We start from the raw sequence: 21,445 nt of genomic DNA on the forward strand, positions 1-21,445 counted from the left end.
CATCCTTTGCACGTGGAAGCAGATGGAGACACAGATATACCTTTCCCCCACGTGGTTTTGCTGTGAAAGTCAAGCCAAGCCACGTGGGGAAGGGAAATCTTCCTGACCCTGGGATCTGTACACACCTCCATCCTGCACATGGCTAATTGTCTCTACAAATGTTCCCTTTTAAATGCATGCATTTGAAGTATCTTACTGATCTCAGTGATATACTGGATTGTTAATTCTGAATAGAAACAGAGCTAACAAATAAGATTAAAGATTTTTTTTTTTAAACTAGTGACTGCAATTTGATATTTAAGAGCAGCATTTTCATGTGCTATTTTTAAATAACTGGTCTTCAGGAGGCTTTTTTTGCAGTCTGGCTTACTAAAAATTAATAGAACTTAAATGTCACAAGTCACTTGTGAAAACAAGACATGCTCCTTGTCATTTAAAGAGATAATTAGGTTCAGTTCAGAAGCAGAAATGTTTACAGGTGGCCTGTCTAGACAGTCCCACTGAGCATTTCCATGTACTGCTCCCTGCAGTTTGAATTTATATCCAGTTATTACTGGACACAGTGTGAGCTTCTTGTGCTTCTTAGAAAGTTTGGAGGATTTAAAAAAAAGTCAAATACTCACAGAGCCAAAATTAAAAATTGCATCATCTCTGAATATCTTCTTTCCACATCTTAAATGTTCTGGACCTAGATATTCCTAAGAGAGAGGGAAAACAGTAATTTTAAAGTTCTTGGACGTGCTGCTTTTGGGCAACTCCTCAATACAAATAAAAACGTGTGCAACTGTACTTTGTATCAAATTCTCTTCTCAGTTTTACTGGGAACCAAGGTGATTTGTGCCAGGAGCTGTGAGCAGGAAAATTGGCCTTTCATCTGCCACTTTCCTGGAGGCAAGGCAAGATTTTTAACTGTCAAATTCAGTCATCAGATGCAAAGTAACATTTGTTTTAATCCACCTAAGTTACAGATGTTGATTCAGTTGACTGTGTCTTAAAGCATAAATAATAAAGGCACACATATAATTGAATATTTTTTTTAAACAAGAAAGCAGAGCATAAAACCAGCATCAGTTACTGTCAGGAATAGAAATGCAGGAATTCAAAAAAGGAGTACAAAAGGAAAAGCTAAGGAATGAAGTTTCTTTCCCAGAGAGCTTACAAAGTGGCTGCACATATTTATGTTCTGATAAGACTTGGCTTTAGTGACAAGACTGTGCTTTTCATGTTTGTTTTTGCACTCAGTCCAATTCTTTTGACTTCAAATGGCTTTGCACCATTCTGTGTTATTCTCTCATCCAAGCTTAAAAATCATATTTGAGCATTACTCTGCTGTAATAATATTGCTTGATAACTATTAATGAGTGTTCAGTCAAAAAGAATTAATAAATAGGTGAGGATTTTTCTTCTTTTCAATGGGATTTGATCTGGATTTTTAATTTAAAAACTGTCCAAGTGAATTAACAGCCACTGATGAGGAGATCTTCAGCAAAATCATCCATTGTGTTCAGAAACTCCTGACAGGAGGTACAGGCTGTATTTGAAGGCCACCACTCAATCCAAGTGCTGGAGTCCAAAGGGTACTGGAATCTAAGAAGACAACAGAAAATTATCATTTGCTGCTAAGATTTGGGAAGGAAAATGTCAAACAGAAAAAATATTACAATATGGAAGTGCTGGCTCTGTGCTCCTAATCCTGCTTTGAGTGGCAGATCTGATACCACACTGGTATCAGATGTGACTGCTGTTGAATACTTTCAAAATGAAATCAATTCTGTGCCTCACAAGAGTTATTACATACAAACACTTTAAGATTAAATCTCAGCACATCCTGGTGGTAAATGACTTACTTGAAGCTGTAACCAATGCTTATCTTTAAGGCTTCTTTTCCCATGATCAAATACTGCTCTCCTGGGTTCAATTCAACTTCTGTGCAAGTCTTCTTTTTAACAAAGGTTATTTCATTATTTTTTTGAGCAAAAGCCTTCCCTGAAGTAAAAAAAAAAAGAAGAAAAAAACAATCAAGAATTGGACAATTACACAGAAAGAATTTCCAGTAATTCATATATTAGATAGAAAACACTAAAATGTTCTACAGTTCTGCACAGCCAGGGGATCTCTTTGCCACTGTTCTATAACAGGGAAATTTAATTATAAAAATCATGTCTCTTGTAAAAGATTTTTCAGTTTAATTTGAATGGTAAATAAGCCTTGTGCACATTAAACAATTTTATAGTAATATTAAGGAAATATGGGATGCTTAAACTCAGAGGACAAAGGAGTGAGCAGCAGCTTCAGTTCCACAGGCCCTATGAACAACAGGTAAGACAGTGAGTGCCCAAGAGCACTCCAACTCCTTTCTCCCAGGAGCAGAAACATGGAACTCACCCCTTTTATAGAGGTCCAGAAGATTTGCAGAATACTTCACAAAAAACCCCTCCTCACTGCGAGACAAGATGTTCACTTTATAAACTGCAGAACGACACAAAGCAGAACCTGGTTATTCCTTGCTCCTGCCACGCATCCTGAGTGTCTTAGAGATGCTCAGAGGGAGAATTTTGTGTCCCTTTGCAACCCTGATTTCTGGGAATGCAGTGGTTATAGGGGCAGAAAGCACTGGAAGCCCTTCCCACACCAAATCTGAGGGAAGCTGGGGTAGAACTCACCTTTCTCTACATTATGCCACTGGCAACCACACTGAATTTCTAACCACTACAGCTATAATTTGAACAAGATGCTGTGCAGCAGCAGCAGCAGCAGAGCAAACAGGCATTTGAGAGCAGGGAAGAGCAGTGAGAGCCCCATTACCATAGGCAGTGTCCCCATGGCAGGCAGCCTCTCTCCTGCTCTCAGCAGTCACCGACCGGCCCAGTCTCTCCTGGACTTTGCCACACTCAGCTAGAGGAGAAAGGGAAAGGCAGAGGTGAGAGAATGCCAGCACATGTCCCCAAAGAAAACATGCATTTCCATCATCCTGCATGGGAAAATTAATGAGCAACACCATAAATATGGGGTTGCATGCTGGAACAGTGAATATTTAAAATACAAAATAATGCCCTCGAACACCAGACTTAATCCAGTCAGACTTCCATGATCACACTGCACACAGCTTTAAATTTAGTTTTAATGTAAAATGTAGTTGTAATGTAAAAAGCTGTGTTCTTATGAGGACTTTTCCCTTTTGTTCAGTTCAAAGCACTACACTGCATTTTACCACAAAGTAAAATGAAAAAACATCTTCAGATAAAGCTTACCTTCCATGCATTTATAGCTTTAAATTTCTTTTTAATGTAAAATTTGGAGGATAAACAGCTGTGTTCTTATGAGGACTTTTCCCTTATGTTCAGCTTGGTTTTGTTCAAAGCACTACACTGCATTTTCCCACAAAGTAAAATGAAAAAACATCTTCAGATAAAGCTTACCTTCCATGCATTTGCATTCATCTCCTTCACACAGTCTCACCAGTTTTTCATTTCCATAGGGGTTATAAAGGATGGTGCATCTTTTGTCTAGAAGATGCAGAAAGAAATAAAAAGCACATGTAGAAAATGAAAGTCTAAGGCGTCAACATTGAAACTTGGCGAGGCAAAAGTCACCTGAGCTTCAAATAAAATAGTCAGACTTCCATGATCACACTGCACACAGCTTTAAATTTAGTTTTAATGTAAAATGTAGTTGTAATGTAAAAAGCTGTGTTCTTATGAGGACTTTTCCCTTTTGTTCAGTTCAAAGCACTACACTGCATTTTACCACAAAGTAAAATGAAAAAACATCTTCAGATAAAGCTTACCTTCCATGCATTTGCATTCATCTCCTTCACACAGTCTCACCAGTTTTTCATTTCCATAGGGGTTATAAAGGATGGTGCATCTTTTGTCTAGAAGATGCAGAAAGAAATAAAAAACACATGTAGAAAATCAAAGTCTAAGACGTCAACATTGAAGCTTGGCGAGGCAAAAGTCACCTGAGCTTCAAATAAAATGGAGTAAAAAATCTGTTAAAGACAGGAAAATGTAATTCTTTGGGAGGAATACAGAGCTAAAAGGCAAACAAGGATGTGAAAAGCTGGAACACATACCTGGTGCATGATATTCATACACAGTGAAGGTAGCAGGGTTCAGCATTCCAACCCGGAAAAGCTCACTGATCCTGAAGCCCACACACAGGAACTTGTGAGCTGGCACCTGTTTGAGAGACACATGAATTAAGGAGCTCTAAAGGAGGCAAAATGATTCCAAAGAGTAAAAGCAGTGCTTACAGTCAGGGAAGGGGTAACATACAGAGTCTATCTGCAGGAGAACATGCCCATCTTTTATCTCATAATCTGCTATCAGCTGATCAACTCCACTGGCAAGCTGCAGGGCACAGAAAAAGATGAAGAACAGTAAATATTACAGCTCTGCCATGTAAAGCCAGCAAGGGAAAATCCATTCTTGAATACTTGCAGTAGATAAATCCTCAGGATTGGCCTCCACGCCACTGACCAGGCCTATGTCCATCACAGCATGAGCAGAGCCTGACCGGGGCTCCCTGGCACTGGGCCTGTACCTGAATTAGATTAGAGCCACTATTAATTAATTATAACTGAGATTAATTAAACAGACCTGAATGCGATCCCAGAAAAACCTGAGGAACATTCTGTCAACATTTAGGCCCCAGTAAACTCATAATGAGGCAAAATGGTCCAGATGAATCCATTCAGATTTCTGCCAATACCACGCGTGAAGAAGCTTTTAACGCTTGTGCTGCAGGAGAGCCCAAACACAACCTGAACATTCCTTCCCACAGAGACCACGACCCCTGGCTCTAATCCAGCTCACACATGCACACAACAGTGAAGAATCAGACAGAGAGGATCAGGAGAGCTGATGGAATTATCAATAAAAGCCCCTCACTCACTCACTTTGCACAGGCCTCCAGGCGCCCCAGGGGCTCCCCCTCTCCTTTTATGCGACCTGTTCATGGCAAGTGGACACAAAGAATTTCAGAACTCTCCAGAAGCAGCAGCCCAAAACTCTCACAAAGCATTTTCACAGTGGGAAGGTAATTCTTTACATTGTTTTGGTGGTTGTTTTTATAGGAATTCATTATCTAGCCACAAATAAATGACATTTACCTCCTCGGTAATTCAGGTGAAATGACAGCTTTAAGGTTTAATGCAGTTTAGTGTGTGTTTGTATTGTTTAAATTCAGAATTTGGTTCTGTCCCCGGGTGTAACTGGACTAGAACCCTCAGTACTTTGTAGAACTGTAACCTCTCCCACTCCCCATCCTATTTCTTTCTTCTCACTCCCCTGTAAAACCTCTTACATAAATGACTAAAAATGAACCTAACAGAAAGAAATATTAATTCTATTCACAAAAAGGTAGTCATTTATAAAAAGCTTTTAGCAATTTCTTTTCCAGTTTTGCATTTAGAAAGTGGCAGAATTTATTTATTTCTTAATAAAAAACTAATCACAAAAAAACCAGGATTTTTTCCCCTCCCTCCCTTGCACTGATCTCAGTAGCAACACTAAAAATTATATTAACCCTTTACCATCATCTTTCTTAGGAACAATCTTCAGTTCAAAGTTACAGGACTCTTCAGAAGTACCAATGGTGTTATACACTGTCCTCACCTGCACACACACAAATAAATCAGACAAAACAGAAGCAGCATTAAACAATCCTCAAAACTGGCATAAAACTGTAAAAACTCACACTGGGAAGAACAGAAACAAGTCTGGTTTATTGGTAATATAAAAATACCGGCAAAGCAGAGCCAATAAATTATCAGCATAGAAAGAAATGGGGAGTTCTAGAGCAAAAGCACAGCATATTAAGAAAAGAGAGATTCCATTTTTAAAACCTGGTGGCATACTTACATTTACTGTAGCTATGCCAGTGCTGCTGCCAGTGCTTACATACAGATCATCTTGCAAAGGTGCCTAAAGAATTGGTGAGGAACAAGAAGTTGCACATTAATAATAAAGATTAGCAACAATTCAGGTCAGCTGATCTGCTTGTCTTGCTTACATTTCTAACAGATTCTGCAGAAATATTAAATTTAAATGAATATTCAAATATATTAAATTTACCAAGAGGCTAAGAATTCTGCTTTCCCTTTTTAAAGCAATACTATTCACTCACTGTCACAGTTCTTCCCACAAAATTGTCTTCTGTCAGTTTAAATAAGTTCAGGGCTCCACCATTCTTGTAGGACACTTTAACATCCATGTCCAAATGCAGCCGTTTGACAAGAAGGGAATATTCAGTCAGGGCCTCAAGGGCATTAATGGTGTCCTGTCAGAAACCAATCATAAAGAATTAACTCCAGAGATTCTATTTATAAAATTTCAGTTTATTTTAATGAAAAGAAGTCAGATTTCCTAGAGACCCATCACGGGACTCTGATGTTGGCAGTGTGGTCATTTAATTGAATTATCCTTTTCAAATGCTGATATCACAGAGTCATGGAATGGTTTGGGTTGGAAGGGACCTTAAAGCCCCTCTCATTCCAGGGACACCTCCAACCAGACCAGGCTGCTCCAAGCTCCAGCCTGGAATGTCCAGGGATGGAAAAACATCTTTCAGGTTTTGGTGCTTGAAGAATGAGGATAAAATATGTAAAAGCACACCTGAGTTGAATAAAATCCTCCTCCATATCTCTGCTCTTCAGAGAGCCATTTGATGATGGGCTTGGCATAGTTTCCATCCCCTCTGAGCAAAGTGGTGAGCAAGGCATAGGCTGTGGTTTCAACCATTTGTGCAGTGACAGAGCTGGGCGTGGGCTGGTCTTCTGCTTTGAAAGCATCCTTCCAAAACCTGTAGATGGGGGGGTCACCTGCAGGAGGAGAAAAGGGTTCAGGGGCAAGCCCAGCAGCAGCTCTGCTACACCAGGTGAGGCACTGCCCACCCAGCGCCAGGAGATGGGCAGGAGCTCACTCTGCACCTATCAGGCATGGAAACCCATCTGTCCTACACTAAAACCTGATGTTTGCAAAGTGCTGGGTACAGATGTGGTGCTGAGGGGGACAGGGCTGGCCAGGAGCACTGGGGATGGAGCAGTACCTGTGACAAAGCCTCTCTGTGCAGGGCACTGGGGATGGAGCAGCACCTGTGACAAAGCCTCTCTGTGCAGGGCACTGGGGATGGAGCAGTACCTGTGACAAAGCCTCTCTGCAGAGCAGTGGGGATGGAGCAGTACCTGTGACAAAGGCCTCTCTCTTTGGGGCACTGGGATGGAGCAGTACCTGTGACAAAGGCCTCTCTCTTTGGGGCACTGGGATGGAGCAGTACCTGTGACAAAGGCCTCTCTCTTTGGGGCACTGGGATGGAGCAGTACCTGTGACAAAGGCCTCTCTCTTTGGGGCACTGGGATGGAGCAGTACCTGTGACAAAGGCCTCTCTCTTTGGGGCACTGGGATGGAGCAGTACCTGTGACAAAGGCCTCTCTCTTTGGGGCACTGGGATGGAGCAGTACCTGTGACAAAGGCCTCTCTCTTTGGGGCACTGGGATGGAGCAGTACCTGTGACAAAGGCCTCTCTCTTTGGGGCACTGGGATGGAGCAGTACCTGTGACAAAGGCCTCTCTCTTTGGGGCACTGGGATGGAGCAGTACCTGTGACAAAGGCCTCTCTCTTTGGGGCACTGGGATGGAGCAGTACCTGTGACAAAGGCCTCTCTCTTTGGGGCACTGGGATGGAGCAGTACCTGTGACAAAGGCCTCTCTCTTTGGGGCACTGGGATGGAGCAGTACCTGTGACAAAGCCTCTCTGTGCAGGGCACTGGGAATGGAGCAGTTCCTGTGACAAAGCCTCTCTCTCAGGGCAGAGAAGGCAGCCCGTGCCACGCTCTGGTTGGGGTCCAGCAGGGCCAGCGCGTAGGCAGTGATGGCCATGGTGAAGGGGCTCTGGGCCAGCTGCACGTGCTGCACCAAATAATGCCCTGCTCTGCTCCTGGCATCGTGGATTTTCTGAAAACATGGACAGCTTACAGCTCACAGCCATCACTCTGACCCTAAAGGAACACAGCTTCTCTGGCAGGATTACACAGACAGAGAATGTCTAGAGAATGTCTTCTACAACAGCTTATAATGAATCCAGAAGTTCCTTGTTGTTATTTGCTGGCTTTGAAAGACAAAGACTAACAAAGCAAATAAATCTGTCAAACTGAAAAAACTCTTGACTTAAAAAAAAAGTTAAAGAAAAGGGAAGAAATTAGAAGCCCAGAACATGCCCACTGGCAGAAATAAAAATAATTTTTACCTGGGTAGGACATATTTTCATTGCCTTGTCAATTCCAATAATAGAAAATGCTGTGAGATACAAAGATTTTTCTTTAGCTTCTCGAGGTAATGTACCCTACAAGAACCAAATATTAAAAATAATGAAGTATAAATAAAAGTTCATTTAAATAAATAGAACTTCTCAGTGTTAAGTTGTAGAAACAAATAGAAATTCCTGTAAAAACTATCAGTTTAGTTAAACCTGAAAATACATTGACTCTTTGGAAGGTAATAGCTTATTTGTAAAAAAGAAACCAAGATATATGAAGTTATTGAGCCAGGACTATTAGATGATGAAATGAACCTAAACATTCTCTTTCTGAATATTAAGAAGTGGCAAGCAGCTACTTTTTGTGAGAAAACAGAAAGGTCTGCAAGACTGTGCTGGGCTTTAAATGAATTTAGAATAAAGAGAAAAGTTGCTCTTGAATGGGTGTTTTGATGAAATACAGCCTAAACTATGAAACACTTTATCTCCTGGTGCCTTCAGCTTTTACTGCCTAAGCACAGAAAAGGTTTGGGTTTCATACCTGCAGTTTCACTGGCTGGTAGTTTGAGAATTCATTGAATGACCCATCTGACATCTGACAGTTGTCAATCAGCCACAGAAGGGAATCACAAATAGACATTTGATCAAGATCAATGTATTGGTTCACTTGTCCAAGAATCCTTAAAGCAAAAGCTGTCAACCTGCCAAGGGAAGCAAAGAGATCCTGCTTGTTTAGAGTGGCAGGTACTGCAGAGGGCACACACAAATTTAAACTGCTTAGGATTCTGTATCCTGAACACTCCCGTGGTTCAAAGGGATAATAATGAAGGTTAATTTTAAATTCAACTTAACAAATGGGCAGTAACTACTGAAATAATTTTAAATCAGCATCAATTCCCATGTTTCAGGGTAAGAACTCATTACATCCCAAAGCCATCTTGGTTGTTGTGGTGTGAATTATGGATTGGCAAGGGAAAGCAAGGAATCAAAAGGTGTTATTCAGAGTTGTAAGCACTGCTGAAATCTACCATCACACTCTGTCTGGTGCTTACTGAAAATATGAAATAAGGCTTTTTCCAGCCCAAACCATTCAGCTCACCATGTGCTAGCTTGCCCATTCTTCCACATGCTGTAGGAGCAGTCAGCATTCCTGAAGGACGAGATGCTCACAATTCCTGAGGGACACACCAGGCACAAGGAAAGTTATGGGGATCATATTTGCAGGTGTATCACCCTTCTCACTCAGCAAAGGACATCTACAACCCTGAAGCAAGAGAAGCAGCAGATTTTTCTACCTTCTTTCATCTTCCTCCTCATCTGAGTCCTGGAGCTCAGGGTCTCTGGACCAAGTAAATGCCAATTATCCGACTCCTCCAGGTAGCGGAACACGTAGAACACTGGGGCAATGCTCATCAGCTCAGCCTCTGCACTGCCCCTGGGCAGGCTGCTCAGCATCTGCAGGCCCTTGGGGTTCAGCACTGTGGCAATCACTTCACCCAGAAGATGTCCTGTGCAAGGAAAAGCCCCAAAACTGATTGAAACAACAGGTCGTGAAAGCGAATCCGAGGGCAGAATCCATGAGCAGCCAATCTTTGGGAAGTGTTTAAATTTCTGCACTAAAGGGGACTTGCAGAGCCTTCTCTCAAAAGAAAAAGAATAAATCAGATGAATTTAACACAAAATAGGAGGAAAGGCACATATGAAGTGCACTGAAAGTTTCTATTTACCTTTTACACTGACACTTCTGTCAATTTGTGTTTTAGGGACCAGATTTAGTGGGACTTTGTATCGAAATTCTTGTCGTCTCTTGATTGAACCTAAAATGGAAGACATATATATATCTATAAAACACTGCACAATCTAAATCAACAGATGATTCAGCTGTAATTGACAGATTGAAAGTTACAGCTGGGAATTCAGCAACCAAAACTTGAAAACCAGAAATATTCCCAAATGCACAGGCAATCAACATCAAGCTTTAAAAAGGAGCAGGTGAAAACTCTTTATCTTTCTTTTGTTACCAAAAAATCTGACCTGGACCTAAACTTTGTGGTTTCTTTGGTTAAATGGAACATATTCTGTTCCCACTAATAAAGCTGAGGAAAGCTGACACTCATGTCACACTAAAAGATACATCTGAAGATTCCCTTAAGAAATTAATCCAAGTTCCCTTAAGCCAAGGCAGGAAATCCTTGGGAAAGGCCATATTTACAATATCTCAGGAAGGAGAAACTCCAAGTTTTTCACATTATGGAAAATTTGATTATCAAGAATCAAGACCAGGAAAAAATAACACAAAGGCACATCATTAATTTTCTTACCATAAACACCCTGTGGATCCAAAGTGAAACCTGCATGGAGTTCTTTCTTAATGCCTTCTGGCTGGGATCATCATGAGGAAAGAGGTAGAAAATGGAAACATTTTTGTTTAATCAAATATATCAGCTGAAACAACAGGTTAAACCCACAGTATTTTTGCCTTCTTTTTCTGTAGTCGAGTTTGACCTAACTGTTGCACACAATTCTTGAGAAATTTTAACAAAATATTAAGGTTAAACCTTAGGAAAGGAAAAAATCATGTTTCAGTGAAAATCCAAACCAAACAACTTAGGATCAAGTACTCTCCTTTGCTTATAAAGTTCTAATCTATTCTTTAATACATGTAATCTTTCAGTTTGTATAATCAAGGTTTAGAAATGAGTGTACTCAAATATTCAGCTATTCCTTTTTCCACTGCACACACCTCAGTGAATTCAAGAACATTGTGTGATATTAAAATAGAGCAAAATTTCTGTATTGACTCAGTTGATCCTAATTTGAAATTCAAAAAAGCTAAAAAATAAGTAGATTTTTTTCCTTACCACGACACGTAAAGTTTTAACCACAATTTCACTGTTCCTGGGGGTGAGCAGTGTAAAATTGACAGTGTGAAGACCCAGCTCCAGCGGGAGGATCCGGAACGTGACTGCTGAGGAAGAACCAGCAGCCAGATTCTTCATTTTACAGCTCTGCATCCTCGACCCTGCGCTGGCAGAATCTCCAAAGGTACAGATTCCATTTCCAGCTGCTATTTGAACACAGAACTGAAAGGTGGAGAGATTTTAATGTTTCATTTCCATGGCAGGTATGACACCAGAGAAATATCAAATCCTGTACTGAGCATTCTGTTACTCTAATGCTACTTCTCTGTTTCTGGCCCAAGGACTGAAGAAATCCCACCCAAGGATCTTTTTATCCTGGATACTCCCAGGAAAAATGCTTTTTTAGTTTATTATGTCAGTCCTTCCACAGGACTCATTAACACAAATTACCTTAATTGCAGAGGCTTTATGGTTATAAACGGATCCTTTTAACTCGATTTGCTCCCCTCGTACCACGGAATAAGGAACAAAAATGCTCAGGAAGATATCCTTCACAACCTGGATTTCCAAAGGGGCAGCAACACAAATACCTGAGAGAATTAAAAACATGAAAGCAGAGTGTCTCATCCACCCTTCTGATAAACAAGTTTGAAAAGATCTTGACATACTTTAGCGATGATTTATGATTTTTCAGTGTGTACTTTGAACAGTCCAAGCTTTTTAAAAGTTCTCAGGTTTTTGCTTCCTGATCCAAGCTGCCCTCACCACTCCTCACATCCCAGCTGACATACCAGGTTCTTTGGGTTTCTTCTTCCCAAAGAAATTCTCTGCTTGGATTACCAAATCTTTTGGAAAATCTCAAGTCCCTGAGCTCCAGGTAGCAAGAGAAAGTAAAGTTGTCCAGGGAAGAGTTACTCAATATTTTTCTTCTTCTTACTCTCTATGAGCCACTGTCACACACAAGACAGGCTTTGCTTTCCCAGCTACTGACACAACATGACATGAAGTGATTTACCTTCCCTAAAATACATATTTTTGTTTTCTTTCCCTGTCTCTCAACCAGAAAATGAACATTTTAGAACACAAGTGTCCAACTCATTGAGAGGGTCTACAAAGGTTCCTGATTATTCAGCTCCAAACTAGCTGGGTTGCAGGACCTACCTTTATCTGAGATGCCAACACCTTGTACTTCCCAGGTGGTCAGTGAATCGGGCAAGGTGACAGACAGAGTCTTGGCCCTGTGTTAGAAGTGTTTTTACATTTATCCATTACTAATCACCATCTGTTAACAGCACAGCTCATCACCAGCAGTACTCTAAGAGAGAAGTTCTTAGCCAGGAAACAGGAATTCTGGATTTTGGTTTGAATAAACTTGGTTTTAGCAGATTTCACAGAAGCTGGTACTTAGCAAGGTCCAAAGTGAAAGGAAAAGTGGCTGAACAATCTGGGCACCACACAGCACATGGAGCATGGAGAGGAACATGGCAGGAATAGCTTGTTTGGATGAGACTCCATTTCAGCACACGTCTCAGGTACAACTAAGTTACCCAGTTTACCTCAGTTTCACCATTTCCTTTTTATAAAGTAGATTTGAGAAAAGCAGTACCTTGGAGAAACTTGGTGAACTTCCCATAACCAGCTTTCAGGGAAGTAGCTCCGAACTTGTGCCTCATCCAGTTCCAAGAGAGCCTCAAAATCTGAAGAATGTAAATAAAGCAAGTAAAAAACCCTGATACAAGAGAAAGGTATCAAAAAATACCCTCAGTCAAAAATCTGTGCTCATCCCACCCCATCCATTCACACATGTGAATACCTGTCCAATATCCTGACAGATCACCTTGTTAACAAGCAATTATAGGGAGATAATGGAAGACAAGGAATTTGGCACTCCCACAGATCTTTCCTGAGGTGTTACCCAGGCTGTCTTGGGCCTGGGCAAAGGATTCATATTTGGCATTCAAGTTTACTCTTAAGAGTCTCTGATTGCTGTTCTGCTTGTTCTAAATGTGGGTGAACAGAACAGGGAGCTGAACACAATAAAGAACTGCTCTCCTGCCCCTCCTCAGGGATATACAACCAAAGCTTTGGGAGACTGGTCAAATTCTGCTGGAAGAACCCAGACAGGTACCAGGGAGGGGTTAATAGGTTCCACCACCTCTCCATCCCCCTGTTCTGCAGGAGCAGGACACCCAGAGCTCTCATACTCACGCATTCTGGCCAATATCAGGAGCTTGTTTGGCTCTTCCAGGCGCAGCTTGTTGGCAAATTCACAGCAATCTATGAATGCAGAAATGCACTTCTGGTTCCTCCGAATCCTCTGAGCTCTCTCCCTGCAGGTCTCAGAGACTGGATAAGCTTTTACTCCAGCCATGCAGCAGTTCCGGGCTTCTGGGTTTCGGTATTTGGCCACTGAAATAAAAATAAAACAATTTGCTTCCTTGAGATGAAGTTTTTATTTCCAAATTGATGTGGGGTATTTTTCATAATGATATACACAGAAATATCTTTGACACCTTCTTTGAGTATCTTTTCTTTGAAGTCAGACCGTTTGGTTCTTAGCAATTCATTGCAAGGTTCACCTGTACAGAAAAATAAAAAAGTACACACAACATGAACTTTTCTTGTAACAGCATTGTCCTCTTAAAAATAACTCCACAAGATCACATTCCAAATGCATTAAACTTTTCATATGTGCTGTTTCAATTACATAGAAGCATTTTCATTTTGATTGCAGTAACTGCTCCACAAGACATTTTCCCCCCTCAAAAATCATCAGTATATGCATCCCCTCGAGTTCCAAGATAATAACTGAGAATGACAGTGGAACATTTGAGAAAATGCACAGTTCCATGGGGACCACAGGGATGTACCTGCTTCCTCTGAGTCATCAGCATTTGCATTAGTGAGGAAGGTGAGCCCGGCCATCCTGAACACAGCAATGTTGTTCTGTCCTCCCCCAGCCCCACAGCCAAGGTCACTCTTCTCCAGCTGCAGCATGATCTGAGGAGAAACACACATACCATGCTAGCAGGATGTCTTCAGAACACAGCCTGGAAGGGCTCTTTGTGAAGCAAAGGAGATCACAGTCTCCATGGCTCCTTCAGCAAGGAGCTCTCCACTGCAACCTGTTTTTGGCCAGGTCTGTGGAGTTCTGATGAGAGAGTTCAGATCTGCCTTTGAAACCACAATTTACATCTACTGGAACTGAAAAGATTGTCAACTAGTTCTTTTAATAATTTTTAATTGTAGATTTAAACAAACTGTTACTCTGCCTTGAATTGCTCTTCTGCCCATTTTCAGGCTGGCTGAGTGCATGACACGTACCAGTTATCGAATGTGAAATGAAACAAAGAGCAACTTGATTTTCTTTTTTGGCTGCTACCTCACCTTTTCCATCACCTTCTTCCTTCTTCCTGTGACTCCATATATTGCTTTGTCAATAGATGACAAAGCAACAAAGGAATTGGACTGGGTTTTCATGGTGAGTGATACAACCTCTGCTGGCTTCAGTGTCTCTTTGCTTGACTGCAGCTTAATCTATAAATTGAAAACAAAGATTGGTTATTTTGGAAGCACATTGTTCTGAAATCAATCCAGCTGATGGCAGATACTTACTACAATAATTTTAGTGTTAAAAAACGTGTGTAAGTCCAAGATAAAATCTGGCAATAAAACAAATGCACACCCACAAATTTCAGTGCCTGTTTTGCTACTCACATCAAGGCTATTCCCACATTTCTGTTCCACATCCAACCAAACTGAATCAGCCACTAACTCTGCAGCTCCTTCTCCCATGACTATGTAGTAAACAATGAGACGTGCTGAAGGAACCATCTCTTGGGTTATCTGTAAAGTTAGATGATTATACTCCAAATCCTTAATTCTCTCCTGAGTTCCAAAGCTCACCGTCTTCCCTTTTGATGTGATCTATAGTTAAAAAAAATGATGGAGAATAAAAGAGTCAAATTTTATATTCAGTCTGTTTTTCACATGTAATAATTATTTGAATTTATATCTTCCACTAAAAAGAAGTGCTGTCTCTGCTCTTTTCCTTCATCTACTTTCACCTTCTGAAACAGCTCTTGAGACCAACACTACTTGTCCTCAATCCCAGTCAATGTCAGATAAGAATTTTTTAAAAAAATAGACCATATAAATATAAAATTTGAACATGAGACTGTTATTTTTCTTTCCATACAGGTGACAGATTGTATCTGAAAGGAAGCAGTTGCCTGAGCTGCACATATTCTATGCTGAGGATAGTTCTTGATTGCTGAGGTTTTCCATCCACGACCATCCATATTAAATTACAATTCAATATTTTATGCAGAAACATCTGTTACTCACCAAATAGCTGTAGTGATGTATTTTATCAATGTAGTGACTTTGTGGATATACATTAATATTTATCACATCCCCCACTTCCAGAGTTTTGTGGTTTGAAGCCCAGTCAATATAGAGATAACTCTGACTCAGGGATGAATAAGCTTTTGCTTCATAGCTTTTGCTTGCTTGGTTTTCATCTGAAAGATGTGGATCTGCAGTTTTCACCTGGAAAGATAATGAAATGTCTGAATAGTCTGAGTACAGGATTATACCTAAGCAAACAAGCAATGACAACACTAAAATCATGCTGCAATATGTTGTTCAGAGGGATTAATACAACAGAAGCCAGCTCAAGACCTTACCCTCAAAGAAATAATTGCACCCTTGAAGAAATAATGGAATGGAACAATTTAACTCACTTGAAACTCCAACATTTTGCTGTTAGGTGGGATATTGACAACAAACAAAGCAGTTCCATCACTGGTGCTTGTTTTTCTTCTCCCAGATTCTGAACCCTCTGATATCAACTGAGTCTCATCCATTTGCTCATTTAAGGACTTGGCAGTGACAGTTACAGGGACATTCCCAACAAAGTCATCCATGGTGTCTTTCACCTGCACCTGTTCATCAGGACAAAGAAATGGTGACATTTTTCAGGAAGAGTCCTCCAAGCTGCTCAGCTGCTTCTACAACAGGGAGCCAAAAAATAGATAATAAAGTCAATAGAAATGAAAGCGTGTTTATCAGACACAGAGTGATACAGAGAGAAGATGACCAGGCTCGTGCATGATGGGGTTTATGTTCAATGTGCAGCCCCCTGCTCCTGGAACTGACCTTAATGAAGAAGGGAAGTCCAGGCTTCACAAAGAGAGGAGTGGCAATCAAACCCAGCTTGTAAGGAGAGACAGCAAACCTGACTCCAGTGAACTCCACCTCTCCACTGAGGCCACCTGACAAGACACAGCACCCCATGGAACAAACAGCCAAAAAGAGGTTGAATCCCTAACTATTTCTACAGTGAGAATGGGCTGTTCTTCCTTACAAGTTTTTTTAAGAACTGAGTATTAAAGAAAGTCTGATATTATGAAAGTCAGCCTTACAATTTTCTTTTCTAGTTCTGTTCACATTTGCAGAAGTGTTAAAAAATTTCATTTAAAGAGCAACTTACCCATAGACTCCAACACTGATGCCACAATATATAAATATGAGCCATCCAGTGCTTCCAGACTGTCAAAGCCTATAGAACTTGCTGCTGTCTTACTGTTAAAATTGATCTGAGCAACTCCATTTTCAATCTGGAAATGAAATAGAAATCATAACTTCATAGTCAATAATCTAGAAATAATACAAAGATCATATGTAGATTCAGTGTGTTTCTGTTCACTGTCTGTTTTCAGAGGAAATCAAAGGGTGGATATGTTTAAATAAAGAATTCTTTATTCCCTAAAATGATTTAAAATTAATCAAGGAATGGCACATATTGCAAAGTTTGTGTGCAGGCTCAACAAGAGGTGGGGATAACACAGAGATATCTCCACCAAATGAGGGAAGGGGACAATTAGTGTAGAACAGACTCCCCAGAATAAATCAGTGTCATTTTGATCTGCTTGTCCCCATTTGATTTCATTTATTCTGTAATAGATAGCACTGAAGTTATTTCATATAAATTTTAATCACACAGTTTGGCCAGGAGAATAATTACAGCAGATTGAAATGCCATTGTCTCAGATGCTGCCTCTGAATTTCATTTCCAAGTGCATTTCTGTGCCCCTGATGACAGCCTTACTCAGGAAAAGTCCACACTGGGGAGCTGTGGATGCAAATTACAGCTTGAGGCCCATTCTCACCGAATTTAATGGAAAAACTTCAGTGGGATTGGATCAGTCCTGAGTTATGCGTGTGAATTCTACACAAATTTGATTTGCTGCTTCTTACCCTCGTTACATGCATTGCCTGAGGCATCATTCTTTTCTCACTTTCTTCAATTATTCCAAAACGAAGAAAAACATCAGCACTGGGAAGCTTTTTGTTGGAAAAATAGCTGAGAATAAAACAATATAAATGCTTTTAAGATTACTTTAATGGCTGCAACAAAGCATTTGTTTTTGAAGAGGAGAAATTGCCTAGGCAAGAGATGGAAAACAAATGTCTGTATTTTAAACACTTCTGTTGAAAAATAATCACTTTGAGAGAATTTTAAGAAGAGTCACTTAGATTTCTTACACAGCAGAAATTATTTTGACGAAAGAGTTTCTTGAGGAAAGCAAAGAGGAGAAGTCTGGACTCAGAGAATCGTTCCTTGGGTAAAAGAAGATGAGATACAAAATATTCAGGATTCCAAGGCAAATTTCCTCACCTGGCTTTCACAACAATCCTGAAGTTCTCAAATTTATCAGAGCTAATGAAGTTACTCTCTGGCTCGATGGTGATGGAAAAGCTTGGCATTGCTGCAAATTGAGTGGAAAAAAGGTCACTTGGGGGTGTTTCATCCATGGAGCCACAGGTGCTGAGCCACTGAAGAACCCTGACCTTTTCAAGGGGTTTGAGCTCTTGAAAACACTAAAAATGCAGGTTCACAGCATGGGCACACCTTACCATATTCCTTAACTTCAAATTTTGCAACAGCTGAGGTCACAAAATCCTTCTTGTACTTGGCTTTAATCTTCCAAATTCCATATCTATGAAATAACAACAATCAGACAGTTTTGAAGATGAAAATTAATGATAATAATGGCAATAATTTCTTAGGGAGGAAAATTCTGCACCAGATTTTTGCAGGTGTTCAAGGCCTGCTTTGAGCAGATTCTCTTTGATACACCATTAATTATTTGGCATTTACTTTAAAGCACTGAAATCAGTTATAAACCAGTTTCTCAAGCCCCTGCTATCATCCTTCTGCCATCTCAGCAATGCTTCAGCACCCTCTCAAGACTAAAAGGAGAACTGAAGAGATTTTTTAAAATGCTGCTGTTCCTGGGAAAATGCTGTTGATTTGTATGAAACACATATGAAATATGAAATCCCCACGTCTTTGTCACTGTTTATATCTCTACAGTGGAAAGCTTTAATTGTCATTAATGGTTTTTTTTTTAATTGGGCATGAAAAACCTGCCACTCTCTGTTCTTTAAGGAGAATACCCTGCCATAAGGACCCTATTTATATAATGATTCCACCCTGTGTGAAATGTTAGAAATCTACAAGTTCCAAGTCATGCCCACCATGCAAAACCACTCTATGACAGCCACTATAAAAAGGTATTATAATATTAATAATTCACCCAAAAAAAAAAAATTAAATAAATCTACTTAGGATTAGGAGGAATCTTGAAGTCGGGAAAAGAAACTATTCCAGTAAAATCTTTTTCTTCCAGAATATCCACTTCTACTCCTTCAGGATCCTTGAAATGATAAGAGGACAGAATGAATTACAGAATGTTATCAAAAATCTTCATCCTTCAGAGGGGATTTCAGAGGCAGCCTGGCCATAACATGTTTTTCTTAAGAGCTTCAACGCATAAAAACGCAAATATTTGTAGAAAAACTCAGACTGAAATTTTGATAAAATACTTCACTCTAGTTCCACCAAGTGAAAGCCATGCTTAAAATAGCTAAAAAATTACTGTAATAACAAGTCAATTGTTAAAGGCTAAAAACTATGTTAGCTACTGATTATTTTTATATCTTAAATGAAACAAACAGTATAAAACCCATACATTATCCAAGTCCCCTCAAAAATCCTTTTCTCAGACATTAAAGATTTTTTTTTTTTTTTGTGTTCTGGATAAACTTCAGATCTGGGACTTGAAAACCTCTATCCAATCTAACAAAGTCAATTTAAAACCTTTTAAAAGATGTCTGGCTACCTGCAAAAACATCTAAGAGTTTTATTAAACCTTGACTGCAATACTGATTTCCCATCCACCTACCTACCTTTATTTGTTATTAGAACTACAAAATATTCATATTAAATTGAATTACAACTCACCACAAAAGTCAGGACAGTCTCTCTCCGAGCTGGCTGCAGTTCTTCATTCAGAGAGTAAACTCTGACTTTCACTGTAAGAATTACAGCAATAAATCTCAAAATCAAAAGAACCAACCAATTTACTGATATTTTTAACAAACTCCCAGGAATATCTTTCACTCTTTCTGCCACAAATTAGCCATTTAGGGTGAATAGAGCAGGGAGAAGTTATTAACTTTTATAATATGATCAAATAATTCAAAATATTGTTCTGCTGATAAAAAAATTAAATATCAGCTGATGGCAATGCAACACAACCAAAACCTTAAAGAACAATTAAATCCTAATTTCTTGGCAGAGTCAGCAGACTTAAAATTAAATACCAGGCAGGAGAAATAAGCATTATTTACCTGACTGATCAGGAGTATAAACTGGTTTGTCTGTATGAATAAAAAGAAACCCATTCTCATAGGAAACAGGAATTTTTTTAAATCTTGTAAAATGTGGAGAAACAGCTTCCAAATACAAATACTTGTCTGAAGTATCTGTTCTTGGTAAATCTGTTGGTTGAACCTGGGGGAGAAATAAAGGTTTTTGAAGATTATTAAATATTTTTCGTGTATTTTTTCCTACAGTATTTTTTGATGCAAAAAAGTATCTGAAAAGCAATTACCACCCTATGGTTGAGTATCATTAAATAAAAATATCAACACTCACAAGGATTTATTCTTGCTTACATGGTAGAGGATGGTTTGGAGTACAAAGCTATGGATATTCTAATATTTGGATTTTATTTGTGCCCAGAACTAAACCAGCAAAGTTCAAAGCCCAGTAATGAGGTTACAACAGTAGAAATTGTCAGATTTCCATTTATGCACGTGATGAATCCTGGCCACAACAAAGCTGCTGCTGTGGTTGGTACTTTGATTTGAACCTCTCTATTTTTAAAGTTATGCAAGCATGGTGAAGTTTCTAAAACAGTTTTATTCTATGTTTAACCTCAATATTGTTACATTGATTTTATTCAGCATAATTTTAATTTCAGACCAAAAATCGGGGCATTAGCCTTCTCTCCCCAGTTTAAACAACTGAAAACGTACTGAAACTTAATATTTTTAAGGCTAAATGTGATAACAAAAAGAGTGTAAGAAAGGTCTGAATTCCTTACTGTTAAAGTTACAGCATCTTGGAATTTGTTGGCTGGGGTTAAGGAAATGCGAGCAGAGGAATACACAAGGAGCTTATCTGGGAAGCTTTTCAGGGCAATGCTGACTGGAAATTCCTCCTCGTAACCAAAAGCTTGGACCACAATCTTCTCAGAGGCCCCAGCTCGGAAGATCTTTGGTGCTGTGAGGACATATCTGTACACGGAATATAAAACAATAACAGATTTCTTTCTAATCTTTCAGATTTCTTACTTCCCTTTGGAATTCAGTTACATGCACGGTGTTAAAGCAAACAGGATAACCAGGTTATTAAATAAATCCTGATTAAAATCCTATTTGGATAGTGCCCTTTGTCTTGGCTCTAGTTAAATTCTGGATTTATTTACCCAAAAGAGAGGACAACAATCAAATATCATTTCCAGTAAATTCCGTATTTGCTTTTACTTACGTTTTCTCTTGGCTAAAAGTCGTTCCAGAAAATAGCAAAACAATAAAATATATTAAAATAGCCATTGTGTCTGGGACAAGAGCAAAGCATAGAAGTTAATGAGGGCGGGTTAAAGAGCCTCTGCTGTGGGTGAGCAAAATGCCAACACATTTCACTCACAGTTAATAATTAATGGCAGATCCTTCCTTACTAAAACATTATTGCCCCGCCCTGAGGAAACCAGAACTGCTAAAGTTAGTAATTTTTTAATTTAGGATTTAAATTTTTAATGTCCACAGCAATCCGGTGTCAGTCCTCACTTTCCTTCTGACAACTGCATAATAAAATAATTTTCAGAGGCAGGAAAAACTCCAACAAACAAAAAGATTCCGTTTGTCCTTAGTGAAAAAAAACATTTAAATTAAAGTGAATTTGAATTTGTGTCT

At 39.5% G+C, this 21,445-nt stretch overlaps 1 protein-coding gene across 2 annotated transcripts; it reads right to left on the bottom strand.

Moving 5' to 3' along the window:
• Nucleotides 1–930: 930 nt before the first annotated feature.
• Nucleotides 931–21,177, bottom strand: C5 (complement C5). 2 transcript variants are annotated; one of them, XM_039730540.1, is made up of 42 exons: nucleotides 21,021–21,177; nucleotides 20,575–20,767; nucleotides 19,817–19,979; nucleotides 19,428–19,498; nucleotides 18,749–18,840; nucleotides 18,038–18,120; nucleotides 17,799–17,889; nucleotides 17,378–17,483; nucleotides 16,611–16,737; nucleotides 16,277–16,392; nucleotides 15,862–16,062; nucleotides 15,464–15,667; nucleotides 14,834–15,043; nucleotides 14,504–14,653; nucleotides 13,987–14,116; nucleotides 13,630–13,695; nucleotides 13,325–13,525; nucleotides 12,723–12,813; nucleotides 12,278–12,354; nucleotides 11,567–11,706; nucleotides 11,117–11,338; nucleotides 10,577–10,637; nucleotides 9,983–10,072; nucleotides 9,551–9,763; nucleotides 9,355–9,430; nucleotides 8,797–8,956; nucleotides 8,247–8,342; nucleotides 7,805–7,954; nucleotides 7,693–7,714; nucleotides 6,618–6,823; nucleotides 6,130–6,282; nucleotides 5,865–5,927; nucleotides 5,537–5,618; nucleotides 4,901–4,952; nucleotides 4,443–4,545; nucleotides 4,278–4,352; nucleotides 4,076–4,181; nucleotides 3,788–3,874; nucleotides 2,806–2,895; nucleotides 2,386–2,469; nucleotides 1,848–1,986; nucleotides 931–1,587 (listed from the first exon to the last, which is right to left on the bottom strand). In XM_039730540.1, exons 1-42 carry the CDS (start codon nucleotides 21,083–21,085, stop codon nucleotides 1,458–1,460), a joined length of 5,037 nt encoding a protein of 1,678 aa, XP_039586474.1. In that variant the 5' UTR covers nucleotides 21,086–21,177; the 3' UTR covers nucleotides 931–1,457. The 2 variants fall into 2 exon arrangements, 1 of the variants encoding a protein (XP_039586474.1); XR_005629997.1 differs by lacking the exons at nucleotides 931–1,587; nucleotides 1,848–1,986; nucleotides 2,386–2,469; nucleotides 2,806–2,895 and having other exon boundaries at nucleotides 4,256–4,352.
• Nucleotides 21,178–21,445: the final 268 nt, after the last annotated feature.

This window comes from Passer montanus, unplaced genomic scaffold (genome assembly GCF_014805655.1).
Source record: "Passer montanus isolate IOZ18808 unplaced genomic scaffold, ASM1480565v1 scaffold73, whole genome shotgun sequence".
NCBI classification, from domain to species: Eukaryota; Metazoa; Chordata; class Aves; order Passeriformes; family Passeridae; genus Passer; species Passer montanus.

What these genes read in the sequence shown, in the direction of transcription:
- C5 (XM_039730540.1), bottom strand. Translation starts at nt 21,085, where the DNA reads ATGGCTATTTTAATATATTTTATTGTTTTGCTATTTTCTGGAACGACT. An exon ending in GAGAGAGGCCTTTGTCACAG is followed by an intron (nt 6,824 to 7,692) that starts GTACTGCTCCAT and finishes CTCCTCCTGCAG; the next exon opens with GTGACCCCCCCATCTACAGG. An exon ending in TTGTGGGAAGAACTGTGACA is followed by an intron (nt 5,928 to 6,129) that starts GTGAGTGAATAG and finishes CCAATTCTTTAG; the next exon opens with GCACCTTTGCAAGATGATCT.